The 17,288-nt window shown below is 48.2% G+C and overlaps 1 protein-coding gene across 2 annotated transcripts in view; it reads left to right on the top strand.

Annotated features, from left to right (window-relative positions):
- LOC119373457 (protein numb) overlaps nt 1-17,288 on the top strand; it is a 114,965-nt gene that overhangs the window by 28,980 nt on the left and 68,697 nt on the right. Inside the window, exon 1 of one of the 2 annotated variants that reach the window (XM_037643486.2) lies at nt 9,622-10,314. The exons of the other annotated variant lie outside the window; for it this stretch is intronic. Coding sequence (XP_037499414.1) covers nt 10,251-10,314 — 64 coding nt within the window. The 5' untranslated portion in view covers nt 9,622-10,250. Of the gene's footprint in view, nt 1-9,621; nt 10,315-17,288 lie in introns of those variants that run through there. 2 annotated transcript variants of the gene reach the window in all.

The following is a 17,288-nucleotide window of genomic DNA, read 5'->3' as shown; positions in this document are numbered from 1 at the left end:
AAAAACAAAACAAAAACATGGCTTTCGCCTTAGATTCATCTTAGGCGAATGCATAAGCGAGCGAGTACTTATTACTATTTATACATTTCAACCAACGGCAAAAATACTGCACTTTCTCCTACGCTTTTTCTGACTACTTCTGCTTGTGCACGTTAAAGGGACACTAAAGAGAAAACCGATTTTTCTCGTATGAATAAATTACTTTTTCACAATACCAAAATCACCGCGCTTACCGCGAGAAGACGCTTGGCAAGCGAGGAAACGCGCAAAAAGAAAGATGCGGGTGGCGCCGCCACCTTAAAGTCCCCGCACCAATCGCCATGACGTCATACATTTTGGCGGCGTCTACAGGACCCGCGTCGTTCCTAATCGGTAAAAATGAAGTACATTGTCCCCTGTGGAGGCCAGAGACTTAACATATCACGTTTCGGGCGGTTTCCTCTGGGCAAATGTCGCCAAAATATCAAAAATGCACTTTGAAATCCGTGACGTCACGCGCAGATTTTTCGGCGCGAAATTTAAAAACGAGACTGACTCGGAACAGTAGCACAGAGAATCGCACCGACGGCGACAGGTAAAGACGGGACACAGGCGGTGACACAGCGCGGTGTCCCGTCTTTACATGTCGCCGTCCGTGTGATTCATCGCGCTATACTGTTCTGAGTTATATGCACTACCAACTAGCCCATCAGTCTGTCCTTTTGAAACTTTGACCATGATTTTCTTCGCTATTATTAAAAGTATGATGGTGAAATTAACGATATTAGAGTTTTCAGAACAAAATTTATCAGTCTAAACCGATTCGTTGTTTCACTTTAGTTTCATATGGTCAAAATTTCCGGAGCACTACGGCGTCTCTCATAATCGTATCGTAATCTTGGTACGTGGAATCCGCACAATTATTATTATCCTTGTCCCTTATGTCGGGCGCAAGCAGAGGACAACAGATCGACTGCGCCATATCTTCCCCTATATAGAGCTGAGCGCTCTCCTTCCTTCGTATTTCTTAATCCTCGCTGCGATCTGGACTTAGTGCAAGAGGATTTATGGCTTACTGCGTGATCCGAGTGTAGCTTCTGCTGGCGAGCTATATACGTGTATCCAGGCTAATTCCGGTTCTCTAATTGGCCTGGAAATTAATTAGCATTTCTCTGCGCTTCTCCGACGTTCATTGTCTCTGTTCTCGTCATACCGAGGACTGGATCCCCAACGTCCGTGTTTAATACTGTCGTTTTGCATAACTGGCATGCAATAAAAAATAAAAAGAAATAATAATTAAGTAAATATAAACACACGCTCGTAATAGTACCTTTCGGTGCACATGAAGTGTTCCAGCGATCCGAAATGTTATGCTTGTGCTGTCATTCATTATAAAAAGAGCGCAGCAACACGAGGACAGAATGAAAGAAGCAACGGGACGGGCGCTGACTCGCAGCTGAGAAGATTATTCGAAAAACAGATACTTAAGTACAAATACACGTGACATTGACAACCGAAAACTAGCGTGAAGCCAAACTAGAGCATGTATATAATGAATGCAAACCAACTTGCCCAAATTTCCGTTCTCTTAAGCTTGTGCTGTGCTTGTGTTCAACGTTATGCTTGTGCTGTTCGTTTTGTTTTTTTCGCAGTTACATTTCTGTTATACAACGAAAAAAGAAAATAGGAGGTGGGTATCGACCGAAGGGCCCGTTTTCGTAGCGCCCCATTTCATGGCGACGATAGAAAAAGCATGGCCTCCGAGATTAGCCGGCGGCGCGCCGCCGGCTAATCTCGGAGGCCATGGAAAGAAGCGCGTGGTTTAGGTCTACTCCACGAGGTCGCGTAACAATCCCTGCTGCTCACACGAAAAGCGTCTGCTCTGTCAAGGAACTCATTAAATGAACTCTCATTAATTATTCTAATAGTTAATTGGCACTTACCTTAAGTAGACTAATGCTTCGACATTCATATGTATGCATCATAACTCTTAACTTGAACCAGGGTCATCAATTTCGTACCAATTTAATTTTTTCACGAGACTTTTTCTGAATATTCGGAAAACCGGAAATAAGTGCTCGACCGGAAGTGCTCGGAATAGATACAAGAATGTCACTCGGTGCTCGTGCCACTACAACACAAACCGCACCAGGAGAAAACGTGGAGGACGCTTGAGCTTCGCCTTCGAGAGTAGAACGCGATAGCGCAATCGGACCGTGTTCGTATCGCCTTCTCAATCGCTAGCCTCGTTTCGCTTCTCGGTGGACACCTCAAGCCGTGCCGAAAAGAAAGGAAAGTCTGTGCGCGTAACATTGGCCGTTTCAAACTAACCTAGAATGCGTGCTGCGAGTACAGTTGGGAAATGCCCACGACGCCAGGATTATTCATTGTTTGCGAATTGGCGAAGTACCCACTACGCGTCCCCAAGGCAACACGCGCACCCACGCAGTTGTACCCTTGGTTGATGCAGTTACTGGTGAAGATAATAAATTACACCTGAGCGCTGTGTAATTGGTGGGCCTTTAAACCAACCACTCGTTGCGCAATTTACATGTTTTCATACCTGATGCGATTGTACGCTTCTTCCACGCAGTATTATGTGCGTTCAGGAGACCCCTTGCTCTAATTAACATTCGTATAGGTTTTTTTTTTTTTCAGCCTCAGTTTCAAGCAGTGGCGTGGCTCTGCGGTAGAACACCTGCTTGCCAGGCAGAAGGCGTGGGTTCGATTCTCACTCGAACCGAACATTCTTATTATATTTTTTTTTTGCATCTACCTCGAATTTTTGCTCACGGACAACGCCGATTTTTTGCTGACAACCAACGACACCGACGCCGGAACCGACGCGTTACAGTTCGTGTGCAAGCTCAAAAGAACCACTACGTACGAAGCTGGTCGTGAAAGGAAGCCGTTTGCTTGTGCGCACGTGTAGAAAATTTGCCCGGGAAAGTAATTGAAGACTGCAATACTTTACACGTGTACGTCAGCTCACGGGCCTAACTAATCAAAGAAAGTGCGAGCGTGGGTTGGAACGGAAATTGCTGAACCTTTAGATGAAAAAAAAAAAAAGAAAGCACAATGTGCACGTTGTGAACAAATCCCATGTGGGCGCTGTTGAAATCGTCTGCTTCTTCGTTTGGGAATCGTCTGCTTCTTCGCCTGCTTGCTCGGCCGACCTTGCAGCTGACGATCCGCCTCCGCTCAGTGGCGCGCAGCACCTTCGGGACCCGAGATAAAGTCGCGTACTTCCGGTCTGTGCTTCCGGGCTTTTGTCACCGCCGGTGACAGCGAGCTTCCGGAAAACTGGCGTGTAACCACAGCCACGCCCGCTCCATCATCAAAGAGCCACCCTTTCGGTTCTGCCATGCCCGTCACTTTGTCACGGATTCGTTCGCCGCAGCGCCTTTTTTTCATTTGACCCCGTTATTTACGGTAACGGTTCACTGGCCATTCCATTTGCAAGCCGGAAGTAAACAAGGCTTAAAGGGATGCTAAAGAGAAAAACGATTTTGGTCGTATTAGCAAATTACTCTTTCACGATACCACAAACACTATTCGCTTGCCGCGCGAAGGCGCTTGGTAAGCGAGAAGACGCGTATAAAGATAATGCGGGTGGCGACGCCACCTAGAAGTTCGTCGTGAAGACATAGACGCCGTGATAGACATAGACCATTCGCCGTGAAGACAGTAGATTTTGACGGCGTCTGCTAGGGCCTACGTAGCTCCTAATCGGTAAAAATGAAGTATATTGTCTTCCGAAAGAGCATTAACATACCAAGTTTCAGCGAATTTCGTCGAGCCAATGTGGCCAAAGTACGAAAGAACACTTCGAAATTCGTGACGTCACTATCGGAGATTTCGGCGGGATATGTAAAAGTGACACTTTTGACATTGATTTTCTCATCAATTAATAAACTTATGGTAGTGAAATTAAGGACACTAGAGTTTTCAGAGTCGTAATTTATCAGTCTAAACCGTATTTTATTGTTTCACTTTATTAATTTTCAGAACACCGTGGTGTGCCCTGAAGGCTATAGTGCTGTGCTGCTAAGCTCGAGGGCAAAGGCTCGATTTCCAGCCACAGCGGCTGCGTTTACACGCCCGTGCACTTCAACGGGCAGTTAGGCGCACGTTACAGGAACCCGAGGTGGTCAGAATAAATCGCGTCGCCGATCGATAGAGTGATTTAGTTTCTCCACGAACTACTTTACGTTAGCGTTATATCGGGTTACCGTCTCCGTAAACGTGAGAGGCCGGATAGGTGTTACCATCTGGCGGGGTCGAGATGAACCAGGCAAGCACAGTACAGTTATCGCAGAAACCTAGCACATTATTCTCCTCTGCTGGTGCAAGTTCCTGGCAGCGACGCAATTCCGGATTAGTTGCCTCTTTTTTTTTTCCTCAAAAAAAAAAAAGAACAAACGAGTATATAAATGTGATTGCACGAAGCGTCACAATATGTCGATAACATCGTCCGGTGACCCACGGAATTCCGTAAACCAAGCTAAAAACCTCTACAAGCTAAAAACCTCTAATGAAAGTGCTCAGTTAATGAGTCCTCGTGTTTTCTTGCGCTGAAACATAACTTAATGATTATCTGACCGGCAGTTCTTTACATAAGCAGTCAAGTAAGGCTTGTAGGTTAATGTGATATTAGCTTTGTGCGTCTCTAGTTAGGTAATGAAACATTCTTTAGCACGGAGTGTCGCTGCAGGGAGCCTACGTTTCGACGAGCGGACTTGTCTTCTTCAAGGCTGCGACTTTCAAGTCCGCTTGCCGAAAAGTTCGCTTCAGCGACAACCCTTGTTCACGAACTTTTTCATTTCTTCAAGCTTCCACAAGCTTCCACCAGCCCCTGATCTTCTGCCTTTTATTGCTAGGTAAGAAGTCTACGCACAAACTACAACGGTTAGAAGTTCGGGGACAGACTGAAATTTCCCGCGAACGGCTCTGCAGGTCCCGTAATTCAATGAACGCATCCGTAGCAGTTCTCGGCGTGCGAACGTGCTCCGTATCTCTCGGATTCGTTCGCCCACTCCCTGATGTGTCCGTTGTTGCCGATCGGAAGAGAGAGAGAGGGTGAGAGGCTGCGACGACCGGATTGCGTTTATTGTTTTTCTTGTTTTAATCTCCTCTCCGTTGTTCGTCCCGGTTCTCTGCGATGCGCCAGGTGGTCGTCCTTGACGGCGCTGACCGCTTCGGGACTGGCTTCGCGTTCGTCCCGCAGGGCCGCTTCGCTGACGCTCGTTCGGCAGGTAGTGCCACCGCGTGGCTGGCGTTTGCACTACACGCGAGCACGCATGGCCTCCGAGATGGAGGGCGCGCGGCGGGTTTGCCGCGCGCCCTCCATCTCGGAGGCCATGGAGCACGGAGCCCTCGTTCGATACAATCCGCCTTTTACATTTTCCTGCCTTCATCTCGGAGGCTTTCGTTCTGGCAGTACCAGTTGTCCCTGCTCCTGCTTCTGCCGTTTTGGTAGGGGCCGCCGGGAGAGCTGGTATTGCCATACTAAAGCCTCCGGGAAGAAGAGGCGTTTCGCGGTTTTTCTGCTAGGGATAAAGGCGCATGCGCTGTGGCATCGTGAAAAAATGGGGGATTCTTTACTGAATGCCACGAGAGGGAACTCGAGCGTTGCGGTCGCTCAGACACCACGAAATTGGTGCTTATAAGGACACGATAGTGTCCCTATAAGCACCATATGCTAAAACAAGTGAAGTCATAACCCTCTTTGTAAAGAGAGCAAATTTCACTTGGTTTAACATATTACCCTACCGCCTTCCACAAAACCAAAAATGCCACTTTTGCCTCGAGAATACGCTTGGCAAGCCTGAAAAGGCGCATACACATATGCACGTGCACACACAAGCACAGAAAGAAAGAAAGAAAGAAAGAAAGAAAGAAAGAAAGAAAGAAAGAAAGAAAGAAAGAAAGAAAGACTGGGGGCAGGATTACCTTGGTAGTTCTCGCAAGAGCTAGCCTTGTCATAGATTTTGACAGCGTCTGCCAGGGCCGATACAATGCTGTGGTAATAATAATAATAATAATAATAATAATAATAATAATAATATAATAATAATAATAATAATAATAATAATAAAGACTGCGGTGCGTGTTGTAAGCGTGGTTGCAAGGGGGCTAGAGTCTTGACATATAAAGTTTCGAGATAGTTTGTCGAACAGCGCGGTGCGCTGTTTTCATCATTCTGATCTTGGTGGCAATAAAAAGATGCTAGAGTTATATTGCAGCAAGATGGCAAGTTGGGCCAGTGTTTGAAAATTTGCTAGAGTGGTGGTTCTTGATTGTATCATGGATGACTGTAGTGGGTTTTCATCGCCTTCCTGGTCACAGCAGCTTGAAAATAAATGCGAAACAGCAGAAAATGTAGATGCCGCACTGTTCGCGTTTCTTTACATCCTCCCCTGTACAATTTATTTTCCTTCATTCGAGCTTTCGCTCGCCGGAGAGCAGCGCCGCACCGTATTCCTCGGAAGACGCATTGGCTTTCGCGCGGTTTCTTTATCCCCGACAGATGGCGCTACCGTTCTCGTCGCGGCTGAAAGCTGAGGAGGAAACGACGGAACATATGCTAATGGAATGTGAAAATATGCACTCCGGTGTGATGTTTGGGCACTAGCTTACATGAAGCATTCGGTTTTAGAGACAGCGCCGCAAACGTTAAACAAGGCCACGAGAGAGACAAGTGAAATACGGTCGGAGAATGGGTGACAGAAAGAATATTTAAATTCTGGTAGACAGGTAGCGGAATGGTGTGTGTGTGTGTGTGTGTGTGTGTGTGTGTGTGTGTGTGTGTGTGTGTGTGTGTGTGTGTGTGTGTGTGTGTGTGTGTGTGTGTGTGATGTATTGCGTGGCGCACAGGTCACCGCCTCATTTAAAGGGGACGCTGACTGCATCCCTCCGTCCATCTGTAGTGCAAGTCAACGTCGGTTCTTCTTTTTTGAAGATCGTGCGTGGGCTATGATTACGAAGGCATGTGCAAGTGTGCTTTGATGATGCACAGACGGGTTATGCTATATTAGAAATATTGGGGGGAGGGGGGGGGGAGTGTTATACGTGGGCTGTAAAAAACAAAAAAAAAGAGAGAGAGCCTGCGCCCAAGCAATGTCATAGTCATGTTAATGTCTATAATAATCATTTTAATATATCAATGCGGTGTGTAAATTGCATATATGGGCGGAAAAAAAAAAAACGCCGAAAGAAGGGGGAGAAAGGGGGGAGGGGTTACGCAGCGCTCAGCAAATTTCGGGGGGGGGGGGTTGTTCTGACACCGAAGCAGCACACCTTGGTTATGCACACGCCTTGGGTTATGCGCAAATTAATCGGCGTGTTACTGAATGTTCGAGCGTATCCGGCCCGGCTATCACGGACTTCTTGCTGCTTACGGCATAACTTGCAGTCTTTGTGGCGTTGAATTGACAAAGAGAAACCTTCGCTGTGCCGCTCTGCTAACGCGTTTCTTTTGCTCTGTACGCATATGCCGCCCCTTTAATTCCACGCGTATCGCCGGTAGCGCCGGTGCTCCCTACAGCTGTGGGAAGGGCCAGTGTTGTGACAGCGGTGAACCGTAAAATGATCGGTTAATTAGTGAATGCATATCTTGCGAGATGACTGTCGTATGCGACGTCGACTGTCGCCTTTCGTTGAAACTCGTCTGTTGGCCAATGCGAGTATTATCTGCTGAGTCAGAGCCACCGATAACTAGACTTGTTAAGATTATGACGGGCTCAGATGAGTTGCATAAGCAGATCAAGCGAAACGTCTGCTGGCGACAGGATTTGGCAGCTATACAATATTTGGGGCTGCAGGATTTGGTGCTAACTGCGCGAAGCTTCGCCTATCGGCTTCGTGTAACATTGTAGCGCCTCACTTTGTTTGGTAGCAATGATATGTGATCTCGTCATCTGCAAACTCGTTCTGCAACTAGCCGTGTTGCTTATCAGCCACGGGAACAATGCAGGAGACCGGGCAAATAGATACACAAACACGACAGGTGGACTGTTACGTTGCATGCAGACAGGCATGCTGCTGTGTTGGAGAGAGTGGTCTGCTAGGCCTGTTTTGTTTTCTTTTTCGTTTCTTTCTTATTGGCACGAGCACCAAGTGACACTCTTGTTTCTCTTCCAAGCACTTCCGGTTTTCCGAATACGTATACAGGAAACAATTTGTAAAAATAAAACTGGTATGAAATCAATAGTTCTGTTTGAAGTTAAGAATTATATTGGATTATATGATATCGGAGCATAAGTATACTCATGGACCAATTAACTGTCAGGATAATTAAAGACGAAGAATTGAATGCGTTCATTCAATTCTTTGCCGTCTGCTTTCTTGTGAAAGCAGACGGCTTTCTTGTGAGAAGCTGGGATCGATCGTTGCGGCACCTGGTGGAGCAGATCTCAACCACGCGCTCCTTTCAACGTGGCCTCTGAGATTCGTTTCGGTAGTGCGACGTAACACATAGTTAACACGAGGAATACACCAGGGCACACGAACGCCGACGTGTCAGTGCCACTACCAGACACTCAAGTCGCTGGGGTGTGTGCTAGTGGATGTGTTGTTATATCAGCGACAATAATTTGTAGCCCAATTCCAACTACCTCATTCGCTCGCGTATTGCCAGCCTTTTAATGTTGTATTGTATCGGTTTTAATGTAGGCTGTTCGCTGCAGTAACAGTAACATTGTGTTTATTCGTGCTCAGTCCAATGGTTGAGCTGTGTACCATGATTTTCTCGTTCTGGCACTCTTATCATGTCTACGCTGTCCGCCATATTGAAAGATATTAGATTATAATGGCAAAATCCCCCCCCCCCCTTTCTTTGTTTTTATCGATACAACGTGTGGTCGCAGAAAGAGTGGCGGACAGCTTAACCACACTATCGATCTTGAATGAATACTAATGTCAGTGTTAGACTGTCATGGCTTTCTCATCATTTGTGTTAGCTGACACTGTTGAGCCCGTGTCGTCTGCTAGCTAATCAGCTAGTTATGGCTAGCTATACCGCTTCGCCGAATATCAGGTTTCGTTAAAATAATCGGCTAGTGCCTTCTGGAACCGCCTCTTTACAGCAGACATCGTCGTCTGCTTTCGGATCCCTCGGAGTCGTCTGCTATCGTCTCTTAACGAATCGCGAAAGCAGCCTCCATTTGCGTCACGAGCTCTTGAGAGACCGCGGTTTTCTGCATCGTGTGCGGGCCAGGGTTTCCTAAGCTCTGACGGAGCCGCCAAGGAAGAGCCCAAGCTCCGCGGAGCGCAGCAGAGCCGAGAGGGAGGGTCAGTTATTTCTGGGACCCACGTGCAGCGCGCGGCATTGCAGCAGGAGTTAGCTGCTTCTTGCATTTCGTTCGCCGCCGGGGTTGGGTTTGCTCCCGTGGCCCTGAGCAACCAACCGCTGCGCGTTTTCAACGTTTTCGTAGTCTCCAGTTGTTGTTTTTCTCTCTCTTCATGCGCCACGTGCGGTGACAGACGGTCCGCAGTGGCGGGCTGCTGCGGCGGGCCCTGCTGGTGACGTCACGATCGACGCCCGTGTGACGTGGTCATTGACGTCACCTCCCGTAGTCGATCGCGGCTGGTCGAAGAACAGCATACGCCCAGCGCTTTCCGTTCGGGCCTGACTGTTCTTTGAGGAGAGGACGGTTTTTTGTAGGGGGTGCTGGCGGTGTTGCCGGGGGGCTGAACGAAGTGCGCGTTTAACACTCTTCGGTGGTTGCGGAAAAAAGGCGGAAGCGGGCGTTTCCGTCTCGGATGAAGTTGTGTTGGTGCGGAAAAGTGGTTCGGGGATGGTTGTGCGGTGAAGGTGTCGTCAGCGACGACGCGTCGTCCGATGCGACAGCGGGACTCCGCGCAAGGGCGTCGTCGTCGTCATCCCGCTGAGGTCGCTTTCCTGACGGACTCCGGAGTGTCGCGGGAAAAGACATGAGGAGACCGCGTCTCCTCATCTTTGCGAGATAATCAAGCCGCTGTTCACGATCAGTAACTGTGTTTTCTGAAGTTTGTCACTCGTTGGTGACCTTTCGTAAGGTCGCACGCGCAGTAAGTTATCGGGGAAAAAATACAACCGAAGGAACAGAGAAGACATCGTATGACCTTGTCATCTGTAACATTGCTCTTGATTGCGGAGTTATCGCTTCGCGTGCGTCTTGCGGCGTGTGAGGGGTGCCTTTCGGACTGCCAACGACTGTTTGGAAGCTCGACTACACCGCTTTAGTGTTTCATTGTGAAGTTTGTGAGAGTACCGAGACAGAAGTGCCACAATGACGGCCGTTCTGTCAGCTCTGGGTGACGTTGGCGGCGCGGCCATCGGCGTAGCCGGCGTGGGTAAGCCCAAATTGTGTTTATCAGCACGCGTAGTTAGCGCCAGCTGCATAGCTACCGGTGTAACCGCGGCTAGCTGCCACTCGTCGCATTAGTCGCTCGTCTAACGCTTTTTATTAGCTGCTAGCTTTGCGCTTCGTCTTTTACCTGCCCTTGCATCTTGGTATGTAAATAGCCGTTTCACCCGTCTGTGTACATATGTAAATCGTCCAGCTCTATCCTCTCCCTCTCTCTCTAACATTTCCTCCTCTCTCATCCTTTGATGTACGCCGTTCAGGCGTCAGCTGCTCGAGCTGCAGTTGCAGCAGCCATTATTGCTTTCCTCCCCTCTAAAGCCCCTCCCCCCGTTTTCTTTTTTCTTCTAAACATTTCCTCCAATAAATAACCACTCACTACGTACTACATGCAAGCCCTGCTTTGCCTTCGTTCTGCGACGTTTACCCCAGCCTCCAGCGTTAAGTGTGCTGCTGTGAAGTACTGGAAGTACTGAAAAAGCGACCTGCGTAGCAGTTAGCCGTCGAAATAAACGTGAATGTTAAACAGTGAGCTATTTGCACTGTTAGAATACGCTTACAACGTTTGTTCTTTCTATTCGTTGAGTTTGATATCGCGGAATTCTGATTTCAATACGAGAAGCTTAACGCGAAATGATTAGAGTGGTTTGGACACGCTCAAAACAACGCTTCACTTGTTCGTGCCATAGTAAATGAATTATTTAATTACTACACTGACTAAGTACTAAGTGCAGCATTGGTACGCTCGAACAAAAACCAGTGAACACGGATGCGGTTTGTGCGTGATTTTGTGGGCCTTTTGGTGCGTTATAAGAAAATATGTCAAGGCTAATGATTGTTTTTGACCCAGAAGCGAACTATGTGCTGTTCTCTAAATTGGCAGATTATTGATTATCATAAACTATACTGTAGATAATTTCTAAGTATAACCTATATATCGAATAGAAATGGGCTTGTAGCTGATCCTTATCATATAGTGGCTATGATCGCTTCAATGCACGAGCATGTTTCTGCATGGTGCACGGCGTCAGTGGCGCAGCTTAAAACTCACGTCGTCATGGGCGCGTTGCCACAAGTTCATTGCGGAACGTAGAACCCGGCAACAGTGCAAAAAAAACAAAAAAAAACAACAAGAAAGGGTGGTTGATAGTAAGATTTCTTCTTTGTCAGCGCCAGCTAGTCTCTACGTTTATGAAATCACCAGATTTTGTGATAAAGCGCTGGATTTTGTTACTGCTTTCGTCACTTTCTGCGAGAGCAGCTCGCCGACGTAATGTCAGTGCGTTAAATTAATAACTGTTCGGGGTTTACGTTTCAAAACTACGACATGATCATGAGCGACGCCGTAGTGGAGGGCGCCGGGAATTTTGACCACCATGGTGTTCTTAAACGTGCACCTAAATCCAAGTACACGGGCCTCTAGCATTTCGCCTCCATCGAAATGCGGTTGGGATTCGATCCCGCGACCTTCGGGTCAGCAGTCGAGCGCCGTAACCACTATAGACCACCGTGGCCGGTGCGCGTTAAATTGGAAAGTTGGTCTAGTTGGTATACGTATTCATGACGATAAACAGCGCATAAGACAAAGGACGGATCGAAAAGGAAACAGGACAAGCTCTGTCCTGATTTCTTCTCAACCCGTCCTTTGTCCTATGCACTGTTTATCGTCATAATGTCAGCGACTCTGTACCGTGGTATCCTGCCGGAGATTAGACGGCGTTGTTACGGCAATCTGTGCGGGGAAGTTCGCACCCTTCCTCCGAGGTCGTCGCGTTTCTTTCCGTGATGTCGGTACAGGTTTTCACCTGTACGTGAATTCCACGGTATGTGTGTGACCTTGTTCTTTCAGTCGTCCCTGTGCATTGTCTGCAGCTTTCGACGTACGCCGTTGCATTGAAGATCGAGTGTTTGTGTAGTGACGTACCTAGTGACTACTGATGCTACGAAAGTTATTTCTTTGCAGCTTAGCCAAGCACGTCGATATCAAACGACACTGCCTGCTTGTTCAATGACTCAAACACGCCTCGGTCGTCCACCACATGCAACTTTATTGGTGCATATCGCGATAAACTTCATCTATCATCAATCTGCGCGATTTATTTTTAACTGCGCAGCAAAAACTGGCGCCTGTACACAAGAAGTCCCTGCATATGGTGACGTGGTGTATACGCATAGCTCTCATTTGCTGGTGTCCTTTTATTTAACTTGAAAGCGTTTTATTTTTGCCGCCACCTATAATTTGCCGATGTAATTTCCGTCACGGAAATGACGTCGCAACAAGAGCATGCTCGTTTCCTTGCATCCGCACAAAATGTCGCTTAGATAACATCCGGTTTCAACTTCCGGTCTCTTGATTCACTTCCCGTTATAGCCAACCTAAGGAACGCCTTTTGGAAGGCGCTTTGTATTCCTTAATGTCAAAAATGCTGCAACTACTTTATGAAGGTGAAGGTACTTTTATGAGACAGAATTTTTTTTCGTCTTTTGAATGGGCGAAGCCGGTAGTCTCGGATGCTCGGTGTGCAAGTGCATGGCGGTGGTCTATGGCAGCTCAAGGATAGGGGGCATTCCTGTGGCTGACGCTGTTCTTCGTGACGATTAATAACCAAGCTCTGCGCGATCTCCTCTTCGCTGCATGCCGAGGTTTTCTGTCCTCTCTGTCATCGACGCGTTTATCTCTGCGGAGAACGCGAGGGGGCGGCGCGGCTCGCGTGTAGGTGCGTTGGGCCAGCTGTCCCATCTCTTTCCTCGAGTGGTGTGCTTGTCTTGCGCTGATAAGCTCCCGGCATTCCGCTGCGCTGTCGCGTATCCGCTTGTTTGTCTCGCTGGGCGCAGCAGCCGCACGTCACAGTTTATGCTGCTTGCCCGAAAGACCGACAAGTGTGTCTCGGTCACTCTCGGATCAGGGGATTGGCCAGAAATTTTTAGGGGGGGGGGGGGCAGTTTAATTACTCTCTATGTTTGTTCGTGCGTGTGTTTGTATGTGTGCGTTTATATATACACATGCAATATTTAAATATATCGGGGGGATTTTGAATACCGCCCCTCCCCGCCTCCGACTTCGCCAATGTCTGGAAGGATATCTTGTATCAAAATTTGCTCTCCAGCAGTGATGTAGCCAGAATTTTTTGGGAGTGGGGTGCGCTAGGGGCCCAGGTTCCCGCGCCCTCCCCGAAATTCTGATAGAGCGGGGTGTTTTGCCGGAAATAAATAATGAAAAAAGGTACTTTTCTGAAACACTCAGGGCCTTCAGCAAGACTCCCCCCGCCCCCGAAAAAATTCTTGGCTACGGGACTGGGTTAAACCATACTTCATGCGTGATCGTGCGTGTGGTTGTACGCGTATGTGTGCGTGTAACATGCAAAATTGAAAAATTTTCGTGGGGTAGGATTACCCCTCCGCCCCCCTTCTGGCTACGCCAGTGCTCTCCAGAGCAACCCCCCCCCTCCTTTTCCCTTGGTGGGATCTGAACCCACCGACGGGAGGGTCGATTTTTCGTCCACTTCAATTCAGTACAATTTACGTCACAATTAGCACACTACAGTTAAATACAGTTGGTGTCCTGTGTATGCTTTCCCTGGCTTAATATTCTGTTCCATTAGTTTGGTTGTGCCTGACCTGCTGTAATGCCTTTTCAGTGTGTTTTATGTTGCGCGCCGCACAAAAAACACGCCACTGTGTTTTTCTGTTGAGCACGAGGTCGCTCTTCCTATACGACGTCTAGACATTCGCCTCCTGTGTTGTTTCGGGACATCAAACTTAATCAATCACCACTTTACACACCAAGCTACACAGAGCAGAGCTCTCTGTTTTTTGTGTATACGTTCACTGTCAGAAACACAATCGTTTCAAGACAGAGGGACGAGCCATTGGCGGTAAAACAATGGCCCAACACTGACTCTCTGAAGACGCTCCTCGCAGAAGGCTTATTATTGGGAAACGCTGCTCCACCTCGTGATTTGGAAAGGTGCCACTCGGGTCCGTGAACCTGTAATTGCGAACGCACTCCGCGTTGCCTCAAGCGGTGAACTAATCAGGAGAGCAACCCTCCTTGACGGATTGAGCGGGTGTGTCTTTTAGTGGCTGCGGTCTCGTAACGTCCAATATTTTGCAATCAGCACGTGAAGGCTCATGAATGTCGGTTTAATGGCGACGAAGAGCCCTGAAAACGTTTTCAATCAAACGCTGAAATGGTCCTACAACTGCTGCTAGTGGGAAGCTTTTACGTGTTGGTTGCTTTTCGTGAGGGTGGAAATGCAGCCTTGTGGATAAGACATAGTGCGATTTATTTTTTTTTTTCAGCGCAAAGCAACACAATAAATTGGGAGGGTCACATGTCGTGTACCCCTGTTTGGCATTGCGTTGTATTGCGCTAAAGAATAATAAAAAGATCGCATTGTGGATTTTGTGAAACTGTCTGGCGTGTGTGTCCGACTGTCGCTTCCCAGCTTAGAAAAGCTATTGGCTGTGAACAGAGAAAATATCGTTACTCTGTATTGTAAGGCATGGAGTGATTATGATATGTCATGGCATCTGCAGTAAAATGACTCGAAACTCGGCGTTTCTATAATGCAAATAAATCATTCAGGTTGTAAAAGTGATCATTCTAAAAAGGCAGGGCGTGCAAACACGGACTCAAGAAAGAAGTCAGGACACCGCAAACGCGTCCGTGTTTGCACGCCCTGTCTCTTTAGAAGGAATACTTACCAACTAGCTCAGCTCTCTGTTATTCGAACGTAAAAGGGAGCTTTTCGTATTGTAACGGGTCACCATAGACTTTATACTAGAAGGGGAAGGGGGGAAGAGGCTATGGTGCCCTTCCATCCAATCACATATGCTTGGACATCAGTCTACGGAAAGGCTCAAACATGCCTGCAAATGTCTCCGTACGTGCGCAAGTTGTTTTCTTGAGCTCGGTGTAAGGTGGCTCGTTGAATCTGTTGTTGGCTTTGGTTTTCAGCCTACAGCAGACCAATTGTTTGGCAGACCTGCGAAGGTGGTGGAATCGAGTCGAAATTCGAACTCCTTCGCAGTCGAACATGCCTGTGACATTCGTCTTCGCGTAGCGGCTGGGAAGCTGAAAATAGCTTTGTTTTTCGCAGCCATTGTTTCGGTGAACAGCGACGGGGACTTGACGAATCTCAGTGTGCGGTATGTCGCTGTCGACCCTAGCTCTGGTTGGCCAAATAGTGAGAACCTCGAATCAGCCTGGCGTTGATTACAGTGACATTGTCAAAATAGCGATACTTACGTGCAACGCTAGGGAGAGCCTTGCTTGTCATTCATATATTGTACTGCGATAGTATGACTTCGTAACACGTGACGTTTTCAGCTCAGGCCACGTGTCCCCCAACTATTTATGTTCAAATAGACGCTACCGCGAGTAAATAGCGTAGCTGAATTCGGTTACAGACACTGGTTGGCTTAGATCCAGGAAGATATTCTATTCAAAGTGCATACGTATACGCTTCTGGCTGTTAGTGTTTTGGCGGAAGGAACTTGCCACACATACGCTATGCATGTTTCGAGGCTTCTTTTTTTTTGTTTTTCTTCTTCACCGCAGCTATATCGTAGCCTCATCATCGCTTGGTTTTACATACCGATGGATAGCTTCCAAGTACTTGTTTTGATTACTTCAGACCTGAGAGCACTACAGGGTCACTTATAAGAGCTGATGTTTGCCCCCCCCCCTGCATAAAAATCATTCATTTCTTTCATTTCTTTATTGAAGCTGTGCAGCTCCTTGACGTCACCTGGCTGGAATGGCGCGTGTCATGTGACGTGACGCCGCCTGTCGGGTCACGTGGTATCGCCTCCAAGGCCGCCCAGTATACACCTTTTCACAGGAGCACCCTCGCACCCATGCTCGCACCTGTGCGCTGCAGGGGTCGAGGGTATGTTTTCAGTGTTGCCATCGCGCTTTGGGCTGCGCATGTTGTATCTGTACGCTTGGTACGCTTGGATGTTGTGTGTGAATTAGGCCCTTCTTTGCGATAAAAAGCGATTGTCATGGCCGGAAATGGTGCGTATTCAAAGAACCGATCGTCTGGCCATCACTGTGTCGTGCACGGGTGCACGAACAATCAGCGGAAAAGGAACATTTTAGGCGTGATTGTGTGCCCGCAGCACAGCACGCCGCGCGAGGATTGCAAGTGTGACATGTTCTCGCTGTATCACTTTCCGTCGTCGCCGGAATTGCAGAAGAAATGGGTGGCGTCGGTAAATCGGAAAAACTTCCGTGCTTTGGGCTGCGCCAGTACTGTGTGTGTGTTGCTTCGGTACGCGTTTGTGTGACTGTGTTATGCGCCTGTGTCCGATACGAAGTGACTACCACGGCAGAAAATTTACTGCATTCGCATAGCAAGTCATCTGGTCATCACTGTGTCGTGTACGGGTGAACGAACAAGCAGCGGAAGAGAAATATTTAAGGTGCAATCGTGTGTCCGCAATGCATGTATACGCCACGCGATGAGTGCAAGCGTGGCATGTTCGCGCTGCATCGTTTTCCTTCGTCGCCTAAATTGCGGCAGCAGTGGGCGGCTTCACTAAATAGTAAGAACTTGCGCGTGTCGCCCTGGTCACGCCTCTGTTCCCGGTATTTCGTTGGCGGCAAGAAAAACGACGAGAACAACGTTCCCAAGCAGCATCCTAGATAGGAAAGAAAGGTACGCAAGCCACTGATGACTCACCTACTCGTGAGAATGTTGCGGATTCACACTTCATATCGTCCATAACACAGCGGCCGACACGGCTGCAAACTTCGCCTTGCCCGGTTACGCATGTGCAGCCTGCGCGCGCCGTACTTCAGCGGACGGCCTCGCGGAAACCCACGCGCGATGGGGCCTACTGTTGACGGCTTGCGGCGGTGTCACATTCCCCTTCACCAGCACGACTTTTTCCTTCGCACTGTGCGCCAGCGACTGACCCACACAGTCAAACTGCACGTAGCTGCGCGACTCCAGT

Source organism: Rhipicephalus sanguineus, chromosome 11 (genome assembly GCF_013339695.2).
Source record: "Rhipicephalus sanguineus isolate Rsan-2018 chromosome 11, BIME_Rsan_1.4, whole genome shotgun sequence".
Lineage (NCBI taxonomy): Eukaryota > Metazoa > Arthropoda > Arachnida > Ixodida > Ixodidae > Rhipicephalus > Rhipicephalus sanguineus.
The sequence above is the reverse complement of the archived record's forward strand: the minus strand, read 5'-3'. Positions and strand labels throughout refer to the sequence as shown.